Below are 25,453 nucleotides of genomic sequence, written 5' to 3' on the forward strand. Positions count from 1 at the left end.
AGCCTCTTGATGTAGCCCTTGTTTTGAGTGGTGGATGCTATGGACTATCAAGAAAATACATGCATTGGCAGGAGGAGCTGATTATAGGTGGTACAGTCAAGAACAGTTCTGGTAAACTTGTCAGGTAAAAAAAATATTTAAAGAAAATGTCAGTTTTAATTTGTTAGGGTTAATTTTTTGGGACACAGTGGGAGGATGATGCAAACCCTATTGCCTTTCACATGTATTACAAATTTCACTTCAGGGTGACACATCTTAAGAGAGCAGAATTTAAAAGAATGCTTTGGCTGTTGTTTAAACATAAGGTGGTGTCATCATTTCCTGTTTCTCATCTCAGAATGATGGTGTATGTCAGCCAGAAAGAAAGCTTTATACTGGCAGCTTTGTTGTTTAAATGTATGTATAAAGCATTGAACAGTGTGTAAAGCACTGAACACCTTTGATCATATTTTAAAATATGTTCAAAGGAAAAAGGAAGGAAAATAATGTGAGTAATGTACTCACTCATTTGACTTCTCTCAGAATTCCAAAATATCCATGGAATGTTTTATTCAGAGTCAATATAGAGGATAGTCTGTATGTCTACATGTCCCTGTATTGTTAATACAGCTTTGAGTAGTAAACAAATTCAAACTCTGTTTTAGACTTCTGAACGAAGACATAGAACACTGGACTTTAGTGGGGGAATAAAACTGTGTAATTTACTGTTCTGAAAAATGCAGGCCATACTAAAGAAAATGAAGCATAATTTTTTCCAGAGAACTTTAAACCTTTTTAGCATTCACCCAATACATTGATAAGTCTCTCAAGAAAGAGCCAAGTAAGGCACTTCTATTGAAAAAGAAAATGGTTCCTTCTCTTATTAATTAATGGTTCCTTCTTCTTATTAAATAATAAGAGCTTCTGGAATTCTTGGATAGAGTTGCATACTGTGGAAATTCAGGATGAATTGCCTTTGTGTATTACAGCTTATTAGGCATGAGGAGTTTAATCTACTACTTCTCTCCAAGGGGTAAAAAACCCAAGGTCTTCAAATGACATTTTGCCAGCATTTACAAGACCTCATAGAAATAACTGCTCCTGTGGCATCGTCACAGCAATCTGTCTTATCAACACTGAACTTTAGAACAGATTTGTAGGGTAATATTCTTTTCTCCTGAAAATAATGTCAAAACTCTTATTAACTTCAGTGAAAACAGATTTAGCCTCAATAAGCAGAATACTTATACTCTGTTCAATTTTAATACAAGCATGTGCCCTATAAAATCAAGAACTCAGGCAAGCTCCTGTTAGAATTGCAATTGGGAGTACATGACAAAATATTTTCCTGAAAATATTTTCCTGAAAATGCTCTGTTTATGCCTATTTGTCCTCTGTCTTCTCTCCATATCACAGTGCCCAGGCTTTACAAACCATGTTTCAGTTAATGACCCCTAAGCAAATGTATGAACATTTCAAGGGGTATGAATATGTTTCACATATCAACTGGAATGAGGACAAGGCAGCAGCAATTCTGGAAGCCTGGCAGAGGATGTATGTTGAGGTAAAATTGAAAATAACTTTGATACTATACTATAAAGTCCTACTAAGATCCACTGCCTACTTCTTACAGTATTTCCCTAATATGCTTAAACGAGAACTGAGTCATTGCCTCTGTGTTTTTAAGAGGTCCTTTGGTGGTTTGTTGGTTGTTTTGGTGTTTTTTTTGTTTTGGTTTGGTTTGGTTTTTGGTTTTTTTAGGGGTGTTGTTGTTGTTTGGGTTTGTTTTTTTTTTTTGGTTTTTTTTTTTTTTTTGGGTTTTGGTTTTTTTTTCCAGTAAGAAGCTGCTTGGTTATTCCTATATGAGAAGCCATGAAGGTTTTACTTTTTGCTGCCTGGGACAATTTTGTTTAGCAGGGCCTGAGAAAAACCCAAAGAGCTACCTGGAATTTAAAAGCTTTTGGTTGGCATGATTATTCTAAAGGTGTCTGGAAAACATTAGCCACCCATGGGCTGCTCCCTCAGCAGCAGCCCAGGTGAGGAGACTGTGTGAAAATGCCTGCCCTCTGTGTCCCAAAACCTTGCCCTTCACTGCACTCTTTCTGACCTCTGCAAATGGCCAAGCAGGGAGGGACAAATTGATAGCTGGCCTGTGTTAAATGCAAAAGTGGTACTGCATTGTGGAGTTACAGGAAGGGGTTCAAGTTAAGTGTTTGTAATGAGCTGGGCTTTCCTGAAGGGTGCAAATTCTGTCTCATAATCAGCAGCTTACCAGAAAAAAATCAGGAAACACATCAGTGTTGTATCACATCATTGTAATGTCTGTGTAGAGCATGGGCTTTAGCAGGAACATTAAGGCAAAAAGATTTGATTTCAGATGTGTGCTGTAGAAGATGGTAATGACTTCTTTTGACTAAATTACTAAAATAAAATGAAAAAAAATCTTTATTCACACAAAGTTTTATTTTTCTTTTCACAGGTTGTTCATCAAAGTGTTGCACAAAACTCGACTCAGAAGGTGCTTTCCTTTACTACAACCACCCTGGATGACATCTTAAAGTCATTTTCTGATGTCAGTGCTATCCGAGTAGCTAGTGGCTACTTACTAATGGTAATAAAATAAATCTATTTAATTTTCCTTGATAGTAGAGCAAGGCTTAAAAATATACTTTATTGTTACCAGTTTGTAGTCCAGAGTATTTTACAAATATTTAAAATAAAACCTATAGTTTGTAAACTTTGCCTCAGGCTTCTGTTACACTTTTACTGTTACTCAGACCTGTTACACTTTGTAACCTCTGTGACATGTCTGTTCTGATTAAAAATTATGTAAGGATCTGTGAGTGGGTGGGGAGAGACAGCTGATAGAGAGGGATCCATTCTAATATTCTTATATTTATATTAATAAAATTTCCCTCCCTGCCTTCTTTCCTTAGCTTGCCTATGCCTGTTTAACGATGCTGCGGTGGGACTGTGCCAAGTCTCAGGGTGCTGTGGGGCTGGCAGGAGTCTTGTTGGTTGCACTCTCTGTGGCTGCAGGATTGGGCCTGTGCTCGTTGATTGGAATTTCCTTTAATGCTGCCACAACTCAGGTATTTAGAAGACACAAGTCTGCTGTTAAATTGCGAGTACTCTGTTAAGGAATGAACACAAGTGAATCTTTGAGAAATAAAGTACTGAAAAAATATTTTGGCTCTAGATTTTTACTTGTGCTGTTTTCCAATTTCATAGCTTATGCTGTGATAAATTAAATTATCATGCTGACAAGTGATAGCAAAGAAAAAACAGGTATTATGTAATCTGAATAATTCTTGTTTGGTTTTTCTGTGTCCCAATACAAGTGGAGGCATCCTAAGTACCTAAGGAACTGCAGATTTGTTTTTACATCTGAATATACCATGATGTTCACGTTCTGAAAAGATTTGGAATGTAACTTGAATTATTGTCAGATATTTGTCTATCCAAAACTTGAATTACTTCTGGTGAGAATTTCTACCTGTTAAAAGTATATTTTAAATTCCTCAGCTATATTCCAGGATAAAAGTGAATACCTTTATTGCATCCTTTCCATTTTCATTTTACCCTTGTATTTGTGTAGAGTGTAATGTAAAAGTTGCTATAATTAGCCATTTAATGGCTACCTGCATGGCAGATCATAACACATTCTATTTGGGTTTTGTTTTATTTCTTCCCCAAGGTTTTGCCTTTTCTTGCTCTTGGAGTTGGTGTAGATGATGTTTTCCTTCTGGCACATGCATTTAGTGAAACAGGACAGAATAAGAGAATTCCGTTTGAGGTAATGACAAAATGGTGATTTGTGGGAAAATAAAACAAAAAGTTTCATATAGGAAGCTCATATCCAGAATTAATCAGTGGAGTTGTTTTTTTAATAGCTTTTCCTAGGGTCTAGTTATTATTATTTCTGTCAAAATAGGAAATTACAGCAATACATGTGGTCCTAGGACATTTTTCAATGTTCACATTCTTGTTTCCTTTTTTTTTGTAGTGTCTTACATTTATTTTCTCTTGAAATTTTAGTTTATAAGCTGTTACATAAGACATGCTTCCATAATCCAAATTCTGTCAAAAATTTCAGTGAACGTTAATGCAAATTTAGGAACAAACTCAAATAGGAGTCTTGACAATGAGATGATAAAATTATTTTAATAAAAGAACATGAGAGATAAGGGGGAAAGAGAGGGAAGACAGAGGGAAGACCTTTTTTTTAATGGCCCTAAAATTGAGTTTTTTTCTTTATTTTTCTCTTGATTTTACTTTCTGAAGTTTATAATTGACCATGACATTTTGAAGCATAACATATAACTGATAGGAAGTGTAAGGTGTCATCACTTTTATGATCCTTAACTTTTATTAATGTTTGTAGTCTCAGTCCAAAATTTCACATCCAAAGTACATCCCATTTAAAACCAGTGTATATTTGCTGATTTTGTTTTCTGTGAGCAGTCTTCCATGTGCTCTCTCCAGCTGGTTTTGTATGCAGGCAGTACAACCTCACTCTATAATCTCTGCCTGCTTCATAATAGCCTGTTGGGTTAGGAAAGGGCCATGTGTTTATCTTGATTTCTTGGTGGGTTTTGTGTGTGGTCCCTAGACTTGGTGGAGTTCTTTTTTGTTTGTTTTGTTACATATTTTTTCAAGATGTGTGGCTATATTGTGCCTCTATGCTGTTAATACATGCTTATTTTGTCTGAAAAAATGAGAACACCAAGTGATTCCACTGGTAAAAATTAAATCCTTCTCAACTGCAGATGTATTTGATATTTTGTCAGTACCCATTTAGTTTTGTGTTCTGAAGCTAGAATCAACTCTAGTCATGTTTTCTGCCCTCAGAAAACTTGAGTGCTTTATCTATGTTCCTATTGAACAGTAAACTTAGTATATAGTTTTCTCGCATACTCTCAAATGCAAATTTATGTTCAGAATTTAATTGTAACAGTTTTTCACTGTTACTGTGTTATATCTGTAGGATGACCCCTTCATTTGCAGGACATCATCTTATTCACTTGACTTTAAGATGCATCCTTTGTTTTGCAGGACAGAACAGGTGAATGTCTGAAGCGAACAGGAGCAAGTGTAGCCCTTACATCTATCAGCAATGTTACTGCTTTCTTTATGGCTGCCTTAATTCCTATTCCAGCTTTAAGAGCATTTTCACTCCAAGTAAGTTTATATCCTGTTCCTTTAGCTCTGATGCGCTGTGGAAATGTGTTGATGGTACTTGTTAGTGCTGGCACTGAAGCCTGGTTTTGGTGCTGCTGCAGTTCACTGAGCCAGAACCTCACTGCAGCAGCACCACAGACCTGGGCAGCAGCAACTGCTGTCTGCCCTCCATTCTCCTGCTCCCTCTTCTCATGCACAGAGTCTCACATCCTGCTAGCAGGTGAAAGAATACTCTGTCCCACCACAGCTGAGTTGAACACGAAACCCAAGCTACATGTAACTAAGAAGAAACAAGTTCCCAGATGGATTTGTGTTCTAAAGTCAAGAGGAGTAGGCTGCAGTGTAGTGTGTATTGTAATGTTCCTCAGCAGCAATTTAATCCTTTCATTCATATTTGTCCAGTTTGCTGCTCTTAAAAACTATGAGTGCAATGACAGCAGTACATATGAATTTGTAATTTTAATAATTACTGTAGCACTTTTTACTGCTTTACTCCCAGTAATTTTAGCAGACTTGGAGAAAACTTAATAATTATGTGTTCCGGATGGGTACGAAGAAAATGTGAATTTTATGTGCTGAGCCATCATTGCTTGCTCTCCCTTTCTCTGTCTTCTTGTATTTGTTTGTGATAATATACCTTCAGAAATATGAAATATTTATGATATTGGAGAAGGATTTCTTCTAAAATTGAAGACTGAAGAAAGATTTGGAAGTTTCTTCCCTGACACAAGCAATTTATAGCACTACAGAGCACTGTACTATTTCAGTAGTTATTTTTCTTCTTCTCTGGCCTGGTTCTTCATTGATTTTTATTCTCATTGAGCCCTTAGCTACCCTGAGGAAGCAGGGTTGCAATTTTTCCTATTACATGTGGCAATTATTGCTGTTCTCAGAGATTTAAGTATGCCTGCATTAAACTGAAAAATGGTAAACTGTTTGTGATTGAAGTTATGTTACTAATAATACAGAATATGAAAAATACAAAAGCTAAAACCTGAGGCATTAATAATTTGTTTACATTTCCTTCTCAACAGGCAATTTGATAGAGAATGTAAAGGCCTCATTGGTTTTCTTTATAATTTAGCAGATGCTTGTGGCAACTAAACCTAGATGTTTAGTCTTGAATGGTTAGTAGTGTTTAGCTCTGCTGATTTGCCAAAACCTAGATGTCTCTTCTTACAGATCATATGATAGTTTGAATGGTATGAATTGTTTTGTTTTATAGAATTACAGAATAGCTTGAGTTGTAACAGGCCTTTTGAAGGCCCAACCCTGTTCCCTACACCCTGAGTAGGGACATCTTTAACTAGGTTTCTTTGGGCAACTTGTTTGAGTGTTTTCCTACCCAAATTTTAAAAAACACTTCTTTCTTATATCTAATTGAAATCTACCCTCTTTCAGTGTTTTTGTCACTACATACCCAAGTGAAAAGCCCCTCTCCAGCCTCCTTTTAGCCCCCCTTTAGGTACTGGGAGGCTGCTGTAAGGTTCCTCCAGAAATTTCTCTTCTCCAGGCTGAGCAATCCAAATTCTCTCTGCTTTTTATCAGAGGACAGGTGTTCAATCCCTCTAATCACCTTTGTGACCCTTCTCTGGACTCACTTCAACAGGTCCACGTCCTTCCTGTGCTGGGACCCCAGAGCTGGATGCAGGGTTCCAGGTGGGGTCTCACCAGAGGAGAGCAGATGGACAGAATTCCCTCCCTCCCCTGCTGCCCACACTGCTTTGGATGCAGCCCAGGACACGTTTGGCTTTCTGGGCTGGGAGTGCCCATGGCTGGGTCATGTCCAGCTTCTCACCCACCAGCACCCCCAAGTCCTTCTGGGCAGGGCTGGTCTCCATCTGGTCATCCCCCAGCTTGTGCTGATACTGGGATATCGGGTACAAGTGCAGGTGCAGCACCGTGTACTTGGCTTTGCTGAACCTCATGAGTTTTGCATGGTCAAGACTAAGCTTGACATGTGAAATACTTTTGGTAGTATATCACTTCTTCCACTGGAAGAAGTTATTTGTGTCTCCTAAGTCTGTGTCCCAGTTTCAATATTTGACAGGTACCTTCAGCAGCTAACAGGATACTGGAGGTCATCAGACTGTAATACCTGCTTTACAGGTATTACATCAGCCTAAATGCATTTCATAAAGAAGTATTCAACACAAATTGGCCATTTTGCTGTAATCCCACTGCTGAACTGTTGAGTGTGAGCCACCAATAATAATTCTCTCTTATCTGATCAAATTTTGCTCTTTTTTTTCTTGTTTTCACTCTTCAACATCAGAATGTGACAGGTTGTCTTTGGAACATATGTGGAGACAATAGCTGTAATTGGTACAATAATAACTTAACTTACATATGCCTATCCTAAAGTAATTTATTTTTGCCTACTGCCATGCTACAGACTGACTCACTGAAAGAATAAAACAAAGTCTGCATAGCAAAATGACAAACAAAAAGTTTCTAGTGAGATTTTAAGATATTGTATTATTGTATGAACATGTTGATATTATTCAGAATAAAACCATCAAAGTCTTTTATAAGGTAGTTATTAATATGGATGTTATGCATATGAACCCACATGAGTGTCCAGAAATTAGTGTTTGAATTGCTCAAACTTTTCTCACTTGGTAATTTGTCTTTGCTGGAACACAGTTGCCCTGTATATGTATATAAGAGGTGAAATGTGCAAAGAAGGAGCAGTGGGAGACTTAGATTAATTGATGTCAGAGCTATATATATGACTGATACACTTATTAGTTAGCAACCACTAAAATGAAATCCTTTGCTGTTAGGAAGGAATATTTATTAGTTGCTTTGCCTAGCTTCACCAGGTAAAATCAAAATCAGGTGATACTTTGATCTCAGTACTTGGAATCAGAGAACCATGGCAGTTTTGGTGGGTGGTCTGTATTTATGCATGGATTTCGTAATTTACAGTCTCCTTCCTCTCTCTCTCTCTCTCTCTCTCTCTCTCTCTCTCTCTTACTCAGACTTGTTTAAACAAGAAGTCCTTGCTGTCTCTGATGGTTTCCTAGCAAAACTTAAAAAGCAATAAAATACTGCTGCATTTACTTTTCACAGATACTACCCTCTTCTCTAGATAATGAATTTTTAACAGAGGGGCTTGAAAAAGAAGGATTGTTCTTGACCTTGTTTTGCTCTTCATTCACTTTTCTTAAGACATTACAAGGTAATTGTCAACCTTTCCATAATTTTGAGGCCCAGTATTGGTAAAATAACCTGGCTGCTGAGGGAGAATAAATAATTCCCTGCATCTGCAAGATAAACTTCTAGAAACTCATGTTTTGCACATAGTGCCTTCTTCTGTCTCAGCTTCTGTCATATCCTGCCAGCTACAGTAGTCCATTGATACCTCTGAGTTGGTTATTTACTTTATGGAACTTGAACACTTCAAGTTTGATGCTGTCTTAAGAGTCTGTTAGGGTTAGCTCTTTCCACAACTTAAAAAGTGGAATTTAGTTCTTTTGAAAGTGAGATCTTTGAAGTTAATTACACGCACAAGTAGGGACTGTTTTAGCTCTTTCCCCATTCTAATGTTTTTTTCATTTGTTAATCTCATTAGCCCCTTATTTAAGCAGTTTTAGGGCTTTGAGATTGCTGAATATGACCTAAATACTTAGTCATAAGAATCATCTCTTAAGAATGCTCAAGACTCTAAAGGAGTAGGTCCTGAATTTTCAGACATGTTTTGTTTCTTAAAATGGTGGTGAAGGAAGAAGATTTTGGAGAAATCCACTGAAAGTTTTGAAGCTTACAATAAGAAGCTTAATCATTATGTGAAGCTTAAATCATTATGTGTCTTAAACATAGCCCTTTGCTTGGAGTATAAGTGAAGGAAGTAATGGCTGAGTCTAACTACCTCTGGGCTGTATTATTTTCTAAGACAGACTGTTCAGAGACTGTCACACAGTAAATTCTGCCCAGGAAAGATAAGGTAAAAAAAAATTATCAACCTCTTCTTTCTTACATCAGAAACATCCTTCCCTAACAGCAGAGGAATGGTGTGGATCCACTAATGAGCAGAGGTGGAACTTTTCCCAATAAGTATTAGAAATAACATTTTCCCTCGCCACAAAAATGACAAGTTTTTTTTCCTAAATGTGGAAGTCCATTACCACGTGGCAGTGGTGGGTTTCTGGAGGGAAAGAATGTATGCTTTTAAGCTCATTCCATTATCTTACTCTGCTGAAGTGGTTCATCCCCCACCTTTACCCACACCATTACCTTTCCTTGCCCCTGACACGAGAATTTAACAAGCAAAATTAAAGCCTGAGGGAAAAGGGGGCAGGGGACGAGGATCTGATCTGTACCATGTCAGGAGGGAGTTGCAGATAGAGAGCAGTAGGGTGGAAGTTTTCCTGACAGACCTCCTCATCTGTTCATCACCTTTGGCTATACAGCACACCCGGTCTCCTTGGGTGGGCTGCCAGGAATGGCACATAGCAGTACATACTTCAGTGGGGCCCCAGCACATACCTACCATCCTGGCTCCCTGCTCCCTTGCTGCCTCCAACACAGACTGCCATTCTTCTGTCTCTGTTAACAGTTGCAGCAGCAATAATATTTTTAGGCTATGCATTATGAAAAGATGCAAAAACCATAGCGTGTTTCTCAGGAAGTGACCAACGTATTTTTTTCTGATTAATGGAATTTTTTTACTGCTCTCTGATCTCATTTCACTGAATGCCTTCATTTTACACCCTTGAGTAGGTCCCATTTTATTCCTTCTGGACTAAACTTACTTTTGTTGATTTCCCAAGGAAAAAGTCTGAGGCCTTTTTCTTTCCCATTTGGCCATAGGTCTTCAAAGGTGTGAGAGAAGATGCCCTGTTCTCAGAAATCCTAAGCATGCTTTCAGCCTGGGTGCTGCCTGTACTCCGGTAGCTCTGCTGCCACAGTTCCTTTTCGTACTTTCCCATTCCACAGCACTGTGTGTATGAATGGAGTTGGGAGGGCACCAGTGACAGATGCATCGGGTCAGGGACTGAATCACTCCTCAGTAATTAATCCTTTCCTTTCCTTATCAAGTCAGAGGGTGGGATTTCTTTGATGGGACAATGTATTAGAATTCGTACAATAACTTACTTAGTTGTGAAAGCTGAGAACTCTTAATCCTTGTAACGCTGAGTTAAGGTGGGTGAGATAGAGTATGCAATATATAGGAAGTGCAATATTAAGCTCTAGGAATCTATTTAAATTAAAATCAGAACAGAGATTGCTTTGAAATATTTTACTTGCAGGGTGGTTAGTACATCAACACTAGCATGGCACAGTGGAAAATCTAGTTGTTCTAAAAAGAGATGTAAGGCAGATTTACTGCACATTTTTGGATTAGTTTTGATGCTTCCTTAAAAAATCAAATGTCAATATAACTAACTTTAGTGGCATCTCTACCACACAGGTAAATATTAGTTTTCAGATCTAGTAATATTGGCAATTCAAGGATGTTGGAATCTAGAGAGGGAACTGATATGGCATGAAATATTTGCAGTTTATAGAGCAGAAACAGAGGACTTTTGTTAGTTTTTCAGCCATGCTGAGAGGAGTAAGAGTTATTGAGTCAGACCTCAGCTATTTTTCCCAGATCTCAGTAAATCTTAGCTGATCCTTGATACAAGATCTTGGTTAGGCACAACTAATTATTCATGTTGTATGGGTGATTCAACCGTTTTTTGGTTTAGCACCATCAAAGAAAGCAGTTTAAGAATGAGGTCCAACAAACACCTTTCTTTCAACAGCATCCATTTGTTTTTCTGACAGATTGAATTAATTCTAGATCAGATCAAAAGCAAGTCATTTAAAGTCTTGGCTATGACCTTGCATACCTTTCTGTGTGAATATTCATAAATCATTAAATAATCACTGGATCTTTTCTCGCAAAGATGACTAAATAGTAATTTGGCTTCAAGTACCAGGTAAATTCTGTTTTAGTAGCCATGTCTAAAGACAACCAGCAGTATTAAAATCTTATCAAGCAGGCTGGAGACCAGGGAAGAGAAACAGCAATAAAACCAGCTTTTGTACGCAGTATATTTCTGATTGAAATTACTAGAAAATATTTACATAAGTAGTTGATTCTGTCATTTTAAGAACAGTAAAAACAGTATCTAAGCTTTTTATTATATTCTGACAATTTCAAAACGGTAAAAATCATTCAGGGTGTTATTACTTTGATTTTCACAGATAAATTTAAGCAATTTATGTAATTGAATTGAAAAGCAACTCAAGAATTTTTAAAACATGAATTTTAGATATCACATTGCTTGTACTGCCAGTTTTGAGGTCTGATCTCTCAAGATCCAAAATAAACCTTTTTTTTTTTTTTTTAAGAAATACATCATATTTATATTGGGTCTTTTTTGTAGCCCAACTTTTGTTCTTCTTTTAGACTGTATTAACCCAAGTACTCATTATTTCAGAAGTTACAGGTGGAGGCACTTGATAGTTTATATATAGATAGCTTAACATGAAACTGGGCTAGTATTGGGATAGCTACTGCTTACCAGATGGTTAAAACATAAGGCTTTCAAAGGGTTTTTTCTTTGTATTGGTTGGTGGCTGATCAATTTTTCCCCCAGTGTTTCTCCTGCTCTTACAACTGTCTTCCAGTTCCCAGTGCCCAGCTTTCCCTTTGTGATGGGTAGGGCTTCTAACAATTCTGCATTACAAATAAATGCTATCAATAATAATGATAGATGCTGCACCACATATGTTTATGGAAATTCTCTGGGAATCTTTGTGTGGGAAAGGGTTTAGAGTATGGTTTGAAAGGGGGTGGGTGGGGAGGTTGTTTTTTTCATTATGTGATACTTGCTTTACAAATTAAATCAAGTATTCTTGTTCCAATTTAAGACTCATTTTGGAAGACTGGCTCATAAATCAAGTTCTGTTAAACACAGGCATATTAGTACATATATTTGCTGTGTGGTGTTGGTTTAATTTTGATTCTACTTTAAAACTAATCCCTGATAAACTCAAAATATTGCTCTTTCTTGGCTAAACTTTTAAGTAAGACTATCAAGTGCACAGTATTTCACTAAAGTGATCATTTTTTCTTTAAATTTACTGAGATCTTCCTTTCTGATTTAATAATGTGCTTTAATATTATTATGATACTTAAATTGTTTAAGATCCCATAACTGTAAAACCTTCAGTTCTAATTTCAGGTTTGCTTACATTTTATTTTGCCTTGAGACTCTAAATATGTCAGAATTTTATGTAAAAATATGATTACTGCGTCAACAGACTGTTTTTCCTCTTTAAAATAATCACCACATATCCAGGCACAGATGTATTATATAAATACAAGATTGAGTATTAAATTAAGTTAATTCACCACAATAGTCCTACCATAATGAAATGGTAGGACTACCATAGGTCCTACCATAATGAATGTAAATATATATCTCTCAGTTTGCTCAGGCAAAAGCTTGAAAGCATCAGATGGGTTGCAGTGATAAATGGGGATGAGAATTGAAAGGGATTTTTATGCTTCATAAAGCTGATGCCATATATGAAGTTTAGCAGCATTACTTATCCTATGATTGTCTCTAGGCAGCAGTTGTGGTGGTCTTCAATTTTGCTATGGTTCTGCTGATTTTTCCTGCTATCCTGAGCATGGACCTTTATCGTCGGGAAGACAGGAGACTGGACATATTTTGCTGTTTTACAAGGTGAGAGTGAGCAGTAGCTCTGTCCTTTCTGTGGCCACCAATCAGTGCATCCATTCCTTGTCAGGAGTGGGAGTTCTTCATTAAAGTGGGATCAGCATGTTATTGTTACTGTTTCTTTGCTAGTGACTGGCTTACATTTGCTACCTTGCTTTTAACCTGCCTGAAGGGAAAAGCTGAAATACATCTGTCTCTCTCTCTTCCCCCACACTTTTCCCTTCATTCCTACATATGTTCATTTTGACTGTTGGAGAACAACTTTCTGAAAGCAGATGAAAGATCTACTATTTAGGACTATCTTGAAGTATTTTAGAAGGTTATGACTTACTGCAAGGTGTCCAAAGCTGTACATAACTCAGGATACTGAGAAGCCTGACTTACACTAAATCATTATGTGTTAATTTTTATGTTTTTATGCCTTTAAACCTAAATAAATAAACAGTGGAATGACTTCCCCTTAGGTGAGTTTTTCATAGCACTATGAGGAATAATCACTACCATTACAGGATAATGCTTGATAAAGTGTCCTTTGTGGCTGCAGTAGTAATACAGAATGGTAATACTGCCATTCTAAAATGTGTACAAACATACTCTCACCTGATACACAGCCAACTTGGAGCCTATAATGGTGGTTAGGAGTCTGCTGTTGTCAGTGGAACCACTGTTTGGAAATGAAACATCTTTTCTACCTTAGTTTTTGCTTTTGACTGCAGTGAAGAGGATGAGCTACATTTCTACACGTGTACTCCTACTGTCATAACCAAGATGTGGAGAATCTGCATTGAGACATTTTAGCCTTTTACACACATCCAGGAGCTGATAGTTTGATATTTAATGTCAAAGGAAGAAAACATTTGTTTCTGAGGGAATGGTTAAAACAGGAAGTAGATCTCAAGCTATTTCTTACTCGTAGTTTCAGAGAACAGCTGAATGTATTAGACTATTGGAGCCCTGATTCTCAGGAATTCAGAGCACTCAGACCTTCCATTTATTCCCTCATCTAAAGCTGCACCAAATGTGCATCAGAATTCAGCCCCTTTGCATGTGAAGAAATGCAGTTAGTGAGAGCTTGCTTTGATTAGGTAGGCAACATTCTGAATTCCTCTTGTTTTTGTAGGATTTGTGCACTTGGTGAAAAATACCTGATACTGTTTAGTATTGTCCATTTATCATTTCTCATGTACAGGATTAGGCTTGTTTCTGATAATTATATTTTTTATATAAACTAGGTAACTGTTAGGGTCTTGCATAGACTAAAATAAAGGGAATACTTCAATTACTTCTGTGATTTTGGCTCTTCATATGGCCCACCCTTCCTAGGAATGAATCCTTTCATTAATACTTTAATGTTTTCCTGATGTATAAAATACTCAGTCAGTGTATGGCAAATCATTTCAACCTGCCTCTCAAAAGTCTGAAATCTTATCCATAAGGCCCAAATATTATTTAACAGTTACTTCATTTGTTCTAAACACAGGAACTAACTATGTCATGCATTTCCCTCTTCATCTAAATATCTTAATTCTAGCATGGGTACAGAGATGCAAACTCACAGACTTATTGTGCATTTAGACTGGGTACAACTACCTGATGAGCATGTGTAATTAATGGAGTGATGTCTGTACATGTCAATGTCTTCAGACAGATACTGCTTCCTTCTTCCTGGAGGACAAGAAATTAGCATGTATTCTCAGGGGCTTACACTATGAACCATGTCTGAGAGATGTTTCCTAAATGCACAGAATGAAATTAACATCTAAGCGTTACATGTGATTGGTATAAACTGTCCAAAAGAAGTAGAAGCAATCTCAGATGAAAGCATGTTATCCTACCTAGTCTGATTAAAATAAGGATCTGTCTCAATGCGATCAGATGGTTTTTTCTTCTCTTACAGCCCGTGTGTCACTAGAGTGATTCAGGTTGAGCCTCAAGCATATGCGGAAAATGACAATACTTGCTACAGTCCTCCACCCCCATACAGCAGCCACAGTTTTGCACACGAAACTCAGATTACAATGCAGTCCACAGTGCAGCTGCGCACAGAATATGATCCTCACACGCAGGTGTACTACACCACAGCAGAGCCTCGCTCAGAAATATCTGTGCAGCCAGTGACAGTGACACAAGATAACCTGAGCTGCCAGAGCCCAGAAAGCACAAGCTCGACGAGGGATTTACTTTCCCAATTCTCAGACTCCAGTATACATTGCCTTGAGCAACCCTGTACAAAGTGGACACTTTCATCTTTTGCAGAAAAGCATTATGCTCCATTCCTCCTAAGACCAAAAGCTAAGGTAATTGGGGAACTATCTACCTGGTTTTGAAAATTAGACTTCTGCCTTGCTCAGTTATAAAACTATCCTGGCAGTGGTACTAAATATAAGGAATAAATATAATTCTTGTTAAATAACAGTTTTTAATAATTTCACAGCTGATTTCTTATTTTAGAAGTTTTTCTTATTTTAGAAGTTTTATCTTGCAAGCGCTATAGAGACATACTTCAAATATACGTTACGAGTGAGAGTTCTGGTGACTTTTTTTAATATAAGCTTGTGAACAGTGAAATTAAAATCACTTTTAAACTTTACTACAATAAAAATTTCTCATCCATGATGCAGAGCCTCTTCAAGGAAGAACAAATGACCTTAGTCTTGTAGTATGTATATGCATGAAAAAAACACCAGAAAAATAAAAGCTTGAAAGTCCTGATGGATGTTTATTTTGAATTTGGCTTTGTAGTATGACATTATGAATTGTTAGCTCCTTTTGAAGCCTTAAAACAAATATGTCTCTGTTTTCTGTTGCAGATTGTGGTTATTTTTCTTTTTCTGGGTTTACTTGGGCTCAGCCTTTATGGAACTACCCGGGTGAGAGATGGACTAGATCTCACAGACATTGTACCACGGGAAACACGGGAATATGACTTTATTGCTGCACAGTTCAAGTACTTTTCATTCTACAACATGTATATTGTGACACAGAAAGCAGACTATCCAAATGTCCAGCACTTACTTTATGAACTTCACAGAAGTTTCAGCAACGTGGCATATGTTTTGTTGGAAGAGGATAGGCAGCTCCCCAAAATGTGGTTGCACTACTTTCGAGACTGGCTGCAAGGTAAGAGAGCGTTACAGAAACTTCTCCTAGTTTGTCAGAAAGAGCAGTTGTTCACAGTGGTATTGTTGCAGTACAGTCACACAGTTAAAGGCTCTGAGCAGTAGGGAGAGAATGCCTAGGTGCTGCTCTCAACCCACTTGTGGGCTCACTCTTTGTCACTTATTTTCTTTGTGTTTAAGTTTGCTCGCCAGTGAGACTGTTTTGAAGCTTTAAGGGATCATATCTGTGCCATTCATGTCTAAGCAGCTGATACTGGCATGATGCATTATGGCCAAATATGGCCCTGTGTCTTGGGTAAATAAATATTTGGTGTTTTCAGAGCAGTGAATGAAAAATCCCTGTTTGGTGATGTATTCTGATACAGACTTAACTTGGCTCTTGAGTGATCTTATTGGCTTCAACTGGGACTGCTGGCATGAAGAAAACCCAGTGTGGCTTATGTGTTTTATTGATCTAGGAACTTACTGCATAGTCCGGGTTTCTAATCAACTATACTCACACTTTCTGTGGTGCTGTTTTTCTGTGCTGAAGTGTAACAGGGTAGGGAAAGACAAGAGAAGGCATGGCCTATCCTATAAAATGATAATTATATTGGAACCAAGTAATTGAATACTGAAGATATTATAATTGCACACGTTCAGAAAAATAACTGGTTTGTATTTAAAATTATGAATACTGTTACATCTTAGCAAATTTAACAGCAAACATACCCTGCCCAGGATTACTTTGATCCTACCTATGACCTTCTATTGGGAGAATTTCTAGGAAGCTTTTGCCAAAAAAAAAAAAAAAATGCTGACCTGGTGAGACTGTAAATTTTAAACTTAATTGTGTACAGAGGACCACTGCAGCCAATGATTCTTAGAGAACATATAAGTAACTGTCAGTATCTGATGTATTTTATTCCTTCTGAAAAATATGTTGAAGAATATTAGGAAGGCAGATGCATGTAAGTGACAAATCTGCACAAAATGAGGTTTCCCATGTGTTTAATGCATTGCTAAAGAATGCAAAGCAGTATTTCAGCTATTAGCTTTGGGGGTTTTTAATGGTTTTAAAATACATTGGATCTATTCATTGCAGTCTACTTACTGGAAACTTTATTTAAAATATTTTGCTCACATAAGCATATTGAGCTGTAAGGGATGGCATTACTGGCAGGAAGAAAATTCAACATAGCAAGATGTTTGCTGCATTGGAACCTTACTATACTTGCTAGAATTCTAAGCAATCATCCTTCTTTACGCTGTTCCAAATTCTCTTTAGCCTCTGCTGTTTACTTTGTACATTTGTGGTTATTTTTCCTGCTGTTCCAAAACAGTAGGAAAAAGTGTATCTGGTGTCCCCTCCTTTCTCTTTTTCCCCCTCTCCCATGAGGGAGATGGAAATATGAGATTGTGCTCAGGAAGCTTTATTAGTACTCAACCTCAGCACAGTCTGCCAGCGATAAAGTCAGGAGGAGGTGCCCTTGGATCTACTCCCTTGCAGGCTGCTCAAAGTGAAATGCTGGAGACTGGCCCATTTGGTGTTACTCCCAGGAGTACTCCCATTCGCAGTGCCCTTCTGTCAGGCGCACCACATACTTTCCCAAATACATACTTTCCCACCACATACTTTCTTTCACTTTGGGTGCCTCCCTGTCCTCTTTGCAGTCCTTTGTGTCTCTCTTGTGTTAAGAGAGCCAAGGACCTGCATGCCCCCTCATGCTGTATGACTCTGCTCATTTGTGTTCTTTCCAGACATGCTCTTCTCATAGCAATGTTCCTACTCTGTACTTAGCTCAGCACATAATTACTTTTCCCCTCCACTCCACATTAGCCAGCCTATCCTTACTTGTCCTCTGTTTTTCTTCCTCTAGAGGAGCTGTGTGTATTCCTGGTACCCAGGGCATGCTGACTGGCTGAGTGGAGCTAAAATGTTACACCTATAGTCAGGGTGACTCCAGGAAGCAGTTAGTGATTTGCTGTGGTCCATGTGACATGCCACCCCTGTGACAGGCCATGGATCAGTCTTTTGATCACACACAGCTTAAGAATTAATCATTATGATTATTAATTAGGATTTAGGTCTGTATCCTTACTTCTCCTCCCCACCTTTTCTGAAGGGGTCACAATACAACCCTGCTGCTTTGTAAAGTTGCAGGGCTCTTTGCAGAGTGTGATACTGCATTCACAAGGCTGTAAAGGAGAATATTGAGATGTATCAATAGATATTATGTTTTCAAGTGGTACAGGGCATTGATGTTACAGGGGGAACTAGACTGTTGTACTAAGCAATGCCATGCTTGTCATAGTTGGGGAATTATCTAAAGGTGCCGACTAACAGGCAGAATAACACCTGATTGTTACCAACTGTGGCTGATGCCAAAGGAGTCAAGGGAAGGGAAGATGAAGATAGCATTTACAAATAAGGTACAGGTTTAGGCTACATTCAGGGAGAATCCTCTGCGAGGTAGAACAGTTCTACTGGCGTAGTTTTATGTGCTGAAGGACTGGATAATCAAAGCAGGAACAGCTTTGACCTGCATGGCTAATTCCTGCTGTCTTGACTGTGAATCCAGTGCCAGAGGTCAATGGCTCAAGATGGCCTTCTGACATACTCACATTTGTCTAGCAGAAAGAAGGATACAACATTTTTTACCAAGAAGGCATCCTTGGTTTAGCTGTACATTCTTCCTCATCTAATAGTGGAGTGTGCCTTCTGCGTCATGCACTTCTCTTTTCAGAGATCCCTTTTATTTTGCTCTCTAGTATTATTTATATTACCATATTTTCTGTTACTAAAAATGCAACAGAAGAAAAGTTCACACTAATCACTCATTTAAGTTGTAAATGTTAACATTGCTTTTGTTAGTGACCAAATGTAAATGAGGTAGGTTGGATTGCCTGATGGCTTCTAATTAGGCCTGTTTTTGCAAAGGGAAATCTTATCTGGTATTTCAAGATGGCAGCTGCTCACATGAGCCAGGGGAAGCCAGCTGCTCACATGAAGGGGAAGCCAGTAGGTTTCCCCTTCTCACCCTTACTCCTACATAATTTTCAATATTGTCACTTTCTTCTGAAGCACTAAGTAAAAGTGACTGTTTATGTGAAAAAATCCCATATATAAAGTCTTAAAAATTCCCCTAATTTCTATAACTTTTCTGCAGAAAGATGTCAGCAAGATAATTTCATCTTTCTGCCCAGAAACATATATAATTTATCCCATTTATGATAGATTAAATGTCTATTAAAATAATTGTCATGAACATGAAAGGAGCAAAGTCTACTACAAATTTTCAAGTGTAATGGCAAATTTTACTTCTTGCAAGTTTGAAATTCTTCAAAAATTAAGTATAACTGCCAATGGTTTCTTAACATTCTTTCTGTAGAGTTTGTTTCAGCAAGGTGAGTTATAAAATGACCTGAAACATAAAGTGTTTAAGCTGGCTGAAGAATAAAAGTGTAAAAAGGAGCAGGGTTGGAAGGATGACCCAACTTGTGAGAACAGGGGGGAGCAGGGGGATGTGGTGGAGACGTAAGAGAGCTGAGTTTTCACCCACTGCAGTAATGTTTCCAAGTACATGCCCTTTTTTGCAATCTCAAACTGATAATGTCACATGCCAATGGATTTATTTACTATTGTACTGTGGAGCCCCCTGACAGGGGTGGGATGTTTATATGAAAGCTCTGCCCTGACATGTTGTCTATCATAGCAGTTTGTGTGCTCCTTCTGTGGAAGGGAGACACTTCTACTGGAAGTTATACTGGTCTTAGGTCATCTCCTTCTTTTCCATGTGCTTTTTTGACAGCCTTCTCTTCACTTTCCAAAGTCATTGTGTTTCTTGTCACTGATATGATAGCCCAAATACTCTCACCTGGCCACTTGGTGAGAAACTGATGTGGAGCTGGACTTGGCACAGAAGGGATGGATTGGTATTTTTGTATACTCTTACCAATGTTTCCCCTCTCTGTGTTGCCAGAAAACAGTACTTTTTTGAAAGGGAAACTCTAAGTCCTTTGGTGATGTCAGAAAACCTGATGGCAAATTGTCCTCGTCCTGGAGCAGTGCTAGAGGACTGCATGCAGAGATCTGGCAGCTTTCTTTCATCATTTGGCTCTCAGCCTGTTGGCTTCACATGATTTGACATGGTTTAGTGAGACAGCATGGGAGGCAGTTTTCTAAGGAAGAGAGGACGAGTTTGTCAATAGGAATGGGTACTCTGCCCCAGAGACAGTGTCAGCCGGGGGCATTTTGTCTTCTAGTGCTATTATCTCAGTATAGCTGTAGCTAACCTATCCAGCCTGCAGCGATGGTTTTCATTACGGCTTCTCTGCCCAGCTGTGAGGTGGGTGGATGATTTCCTCCACCACCACTCTCCCGGCCTTTTTCTTCCCTTCCCTGGACATGGGGTTTGTCATTTGCTTGCACAGAACCTCCTTGTACCGGGCTGTGGCTTCCTGTACTAAATCTGATCCAAATTTCTGCTGTGGGGTATTCTCTCCTCCTTGAAGGGTGGCAAGGAGGAAAATAACAGTTCAGAGTGAATAGGTGTTGGCTGTGATCTTTACATGTGCTGGCAGCAGATCCCATGACTTGTATTAGCTGCACAAGTTGAACAGATGGAACAAATTGACAAAATCGTGTTCACTCATGCTGTGCTTGAGGAGCAGCTGAGTTGCTGTTTGAAGTTGAAAGTTTGAGTGTGTTTTTCTCCCTGCTCGTAGTGGAATTTCTGGTTATAGTGATGAAGCTCTTGCCCCAGTGCTCTGCAGTAGCTCAAAACAGTAATGAGAGTGGTGTGTGTCCTCCTCTGTGGCTCTGTGCACTCAGCCAGGGTTTTAGTGAGGCAGAGGTGAGTTCAGGAGAATGTTTCCCTTCTAGGTAACAGACTTGTGCCTCCTGTGGTTGTAAGATGGTGAAGCTGGATGAGGGCTGAGCTCAGCCCTTTTCTGTTCTAGACAAGATTAACTCTTTCCCATACACTTCTCCAAGTGGAATGCTTGGAGAAGATCTTCAATTTTCCTTGAGGGGAAGCCAATTTTGCCAGTTCACAAGGCATCTGCAGCTTGCTAGCTCAGCTTTGCAGGTCTGCACAACCTGGGGACTCCTGGGTCTTCTCCCTTGCATTTTCTTGCTTCCCCCACGTTTCTTTGGGTAAATACTGGACATGCAACTGACACTTCCCACACACTGACAGTGTGGAGCCCCAAATTTAGGAGGCACCAGGTCGATAATTTTCATCCTGATTCAGTGCTGAAAAAGCATCATTATTCTTTCTCCTTCTGAAACTTGTTTATAATAGTGATTATTCACCTGCTTATTCTGTCTTTCCCTTGCCTCTCTTAACTCCTCAGGACTTCAGGATGCATTTGACAGCGACTGGGAAACTGGGAAGATCACTTACAACAGCTACAAAAATGGTTCTGACGATGCTGTTTTGGCTTACAAACTCTTGGTGCAAACAGGCAACCATGCAAAGCCCATTGACATCAGCCAGGTAGTGTATCAGAGTCCATGCTGGTTTACATAACAATACACAAGTCATCAGGAGTGGGGGGAGGTCTACAGAGGTTGTAATATCTTTTTTCCAGCTCAAGGAGCTGAATGTCTGAATTATGCCTTCTTGTATGGCCTTGCTGATGTTGCTGAAGCCAGTCCTCAGATGCAGTACGGCCTATGTTGCAAAGTGTTCAAATCAACATGGCAAATACCAGTCCTTCATTATTACTAGGTAGCGTGCATTTTGTGCTACCATGCCAGACATGCTCGGTTTCCATGGAAATTGCTGTGAAAAATACTTCTCTGCATCCATAGGTGTATGGAGTTTAGTCCTATACTGGACATTTGCAATTACTTGTTTTCTTCCTACTGATTTGTTCAAAGAAGAACATTTTTAAAAAGATATTGATGAATTATAGGAGGAAGGAGATTGAAATGATTACATGCAGTATCATATTCTTGTACCACCATTGCTAAATACATCTAAAGTGCTGTAGAACTACAAATGGCAGTTGTTAAAGCTGAGTAAATAAAATATGCCTGAGGTTACCACAGCATATGACTGCATTTGCTGTAGCCATTTGTAAGTGGAAATACATTAGGAATGACTCCTTACACTAAAATTAGATTTCAAATGCTGAAGAAGAAATTCTTCAATAACATACTTTCTCTTCTCTAGGAGTCATCATCAACTCACTGTGCTTTCAGGGAGAAAAATAGTGTTTTTAATGAGCTTCTTGGCAGTTCTGCTTACTGTCTTCCTTTTTTCTACCTTGTATTAAAGGTGACAGATTTACAGAGTACATTGTTCAAAGTTACTGTAGTGTGTGAAACACACTGCTGTATAGCAACATGCAACATGCTGTCAGGTCTGAATGAAGTTTCATCAATGAATTAGGCAAAGAAAGGGAGTTGAAGAGAAAACTATCAGTGAGATTTTGTTTAGCAGAGTGTACCAGGTATGCTGTGGAACAAATGCAAGTGGACTGCAGCTGCTGATATAATTTCCTGTGCCTGGGAGGGAGAAAAGTGTGGTGCACCCACAGGGGTTGATTGAGCGCTGTACTGTGCAGTTCCAGAGACAGCTTGAAGACATACAGTTGTTGCATATCCTGTGGACTAATTGAATCCAGATCCTTGAAATCCAACTTTTTTTTTTTTTTTTTAACTGCTGTCACTGTTGTTTTTCATTTCATTAAAAAGACCTGGAACTGGAGCTCAGCCAGAATTTTAAATAAACAAAACAAAAAGCCCCAGTAATACTTTTCACCCATGGAGTCCTCTGTAAGAGCTCTAGCTGTGCAGGATTTGGCTAACAGAATCCTGGAAGTACACCACCGCTGTTTACCCCACAGATGCATTTGCCCACAGTGACCCAAATAACATGGGGCAGTCGTCTGCTTTTTTGACGTTGGGCATTTTCTGAACACAGGTCATAGGAGGCAAGTGTTAGCAAAATTTATACAGATGTTGTTTTATTTTTATAGCTCTCCTCCATTTACTGGGTGGCATTTCCTTCAGTGTTAACAACAGAGGTTAACTGCACACAGACATGTATAGGGACTCTTGCCAGGTTTTCTTTCCTTGTCTTTAAATGTGTTTCTCCAACATGGTTGTTTTTCATTCTTGGCTGCAGTCTTTCAGAATTTGGATTTAATTGGTTCAGTGTATTCTGGAACCATCTGTTGATTTACTGGTTACTGTAAATATTATATGAGTACTAATATATAAATAACCACTGTCCCTGCATTTTCTTAGATTTTGTTTGTGTTGTCCAACAACAGTTTACTGGTAAGTCCCTTCAAGTGAAGATTCATGTTCTCTTGCTTTTACTCTCCTATACATGTGCTACATCTCCAGGCCATTTATTGAAAGCATTATAGCAAGAGTGCTGAATGAAAGCAAAACTTATTCTGAAAGGCTTCTAATCTTTTCTCATTTTGCAGTTGACTAAACAGCGTCTGGTGGATGCGGATGGAATCATTAACCCAAATGCTTTCTACATCTACCTGACAGCCTGGGTTAGCAATGACCCTGTGGCGTATGCTGCCTCGCAAGCCAACATCCGCCCACACCGCCCAGAGTGGGTCCATGACAAAGCAGACTACATGCCAGAAACACGGCTGAGGAGTAAGTAGCGTTTCATCCTAACATCCTACAGTTTACATGAGTGTCCCCACTTCTTCCTTTAAGCACCACTAACCCCTGATGCTGCACAGGGCTCAGAAGCATAAGCAGGAGAAGACATTGTGTTGCACTGTAGTCATAGGAGATCCAAGCACTGCTGTGACTGTGACACCATTGCAGGGTTTTGTCATGTTGAATAAATTCCTGTCTAAGTTATTCTGAAATTTCAATACTGAAATTCTGTCATGGTTGTTCCCAATTCTTAATATCTAAGAAATTTTTACCAAGGTGACTCATACACTAAGCTACTGCACTGATACTGTAAAAGAGCTAGAGGGACTAGGGGAGAAGTCCCTCTTCACACCATTGACTGTTTTCCTGGCACCAATACCAAAAGCTGGCTTTGATTCAGCTTTCAATTGAGGATTGCTAGTTGGACACCAGTTGGGAAGGAGAGAGGGCATATAGGGGACAACTGGTGCACTTGGAAATGAGGTTGGATAACCATGCTTCAGTGTATCCAAACCCTAGAGCTTTGTGGCAGTCACCCAAGTTTTGTCTTAATGAAAATTTCTAGTTGAGATTATAATAGGGCAAATCATATTAAGCAAGTCAACTGAATGAAGCTGCAGGGTTTGGAACACACAATGGCAGTAACCAAAAGCTCGTTGAAGAAGCCTTTTCTAGTCATAGAGTAGACCTTGCATTACATTCAGAAAGAAGTATTGAGAGTGTTGGTTTGTCACATTATTAAAGGATAAAAAGTTATGTATTTCCTCAGTAAGCCATTACTTCTATATTATGGGGATTTTTCCTCTACTAATTTCCATCTGAATGTGGATTTCTGCATCTGAATTTCCAGATATTTGATGGAAATCTTTAAAAAAAACAACCAACCGGCTCAAGTCTATTTTTTCTCTAGTTTTGTGTCAGTGTATCTCTGTTAATCTCAGGGAAAAGACCTCTGATTTTGAAGAAACTGCATAAAAGAGGAGCAGTTGGATAAAATTTTTAAATTATGTGATTGTCTACTCTTATGTTGCAGTTAGGGATTTTTGACTAGGTATTCAGTAAAAAGCACTATAGCGCTGATCATGATTAAATACATGGATTGAAAGATAACTGTTAAATTATATGTAACTGTTAGGGAACTTGGTGGAGGCTGTGTTCATCCCATTACACTGCATGATAAAATAGAGTAATCTCATGTACTGTTTCCAGTTTCTCTTTATTGGAGAGTTTTAAAACTATAATTAATTCCAAATAAGTAAACTTAAATTTGCCACCTTTTATTCATTTGCTGTGAAGAATAAAATGTTTTGCTAACTCTGGTCTCTGTATATCATTGTCTTCCCAAAAGTGCATTTTAACACTGCTATCATTTTCCTAGTTCCAGCAGCCGAGCCCATAGAATATGCTCAGTTTCCTTTCTACCTCAATGGATTGCGTGAAACTTCTGACTTTGTGGAGGCTATCGAGAAAGTGAGAGCTATCTGTAATAACTACACCAGCCTGGGGATCTCCAGCTACCCTAATGGTTACCCATTTCTCTTTTGGGAGCAGTACATTGGACTTCGTCACTGGCTCCTCTTATCCATTAGCGTGGTTTTAGCTTGCACGTTTCTGGTGTGTGCCCTCTTTCTCCTAAACCCTTGGACAGCTGGGATCATTGTAAGTTTATTATAAGGGTCTTTGTTGAAGTCAAATTCCTTTCAGCATAGCTCTTGCTGTAGTCGGGAAGGTTTTGTTTATGTCTGGGCCTCTGGTGGAGTATGTATATTGCATCATTCATTATATATTTATTCAACTTGAGGGGGTAGGGTTCATGCTGAAGGTACAAACCTTAATAACCTTAATCTTCTGGCCACCTTTTTTGCAGGTTT

The 25,453-nt window shown here is 38.7% G+C and overlaps 1 protein-coding gene across 7 annotated transcripts in view; it reads left to right on the top strand.

The window, feature by feature from the left end:
* Window positions 1–25,453, top strand: part of PTCH1 (patched 1) — a 73,137-nt gene that overhangs the window by 33,323 nt on the left and 14,361 nt on the right. For all 7 annotated transcript variants that reach the window (XR_010994507.1, XR_010994508.1, XR_010994509.1 and 4 more), the window contains 12 exons: window positions 3–124; window positions 1,396–1,543; window positions 2,459–2,590; window positions 2,916–3,071; window positions 3,677–3,775; window positions 5,035–5,160; window positions 12,730–12,848; window positions 14,740–15,139; window positions 15,653–15,962; window positions 21,299–21,441; window positions 23,390–23,573; window positions 24,961–25,241. Coding sequence is in view for 4 of the 7 variants with exons in the window: in XM_068176578.1 (XP_068032679.1) it covers window positions 3–124; window positions 1,396–1,543; window positions 2,459–2,590; window positions 2,916–3,071; window positions 3,677–3,775; window positions 5,035–5,160; window positions 12,730–12,848; window positions 14,740–15,139; window positions 15,653–15,962; window positions 21,299–21,441; window positions 23,390–23,573; window positions 24,961–25,241 (2,220 nt within the window). In the remaining 3 variants the exon portion in view is untranslated. The remainder of the gene's footprint in view (window positions 1–2; window positions 125–1,395; window positions 1,544–2,458; window positions 2,591–2,915; window positions 3,072–3,676; window positions 3,776–5,034; window positions 5,161–12,729; window positions 12,849–14,739; window positions 15,140–15,652; window positions 15,963–21,298; window positions 21,442–23,389; window positions 23,574–24,960; window positions 25,242–25,453) is intronic.

This window comes from Anomalospiza imberbis, chromosome Z (genome assembly GCF_031753505.1).
Source record: "Anomalospiza imberbis isolate Cuckoo-Finch-1a 21T00152 chromosome Z, ASM3175350v1, whole genome shotgun sequence".
Lineage (NCBI taxonomy): Eukaryota > Metazoa > Chordata > Aves > Passeriformes > Viduidae > Anomalospiza > Anomalospiza imberbis.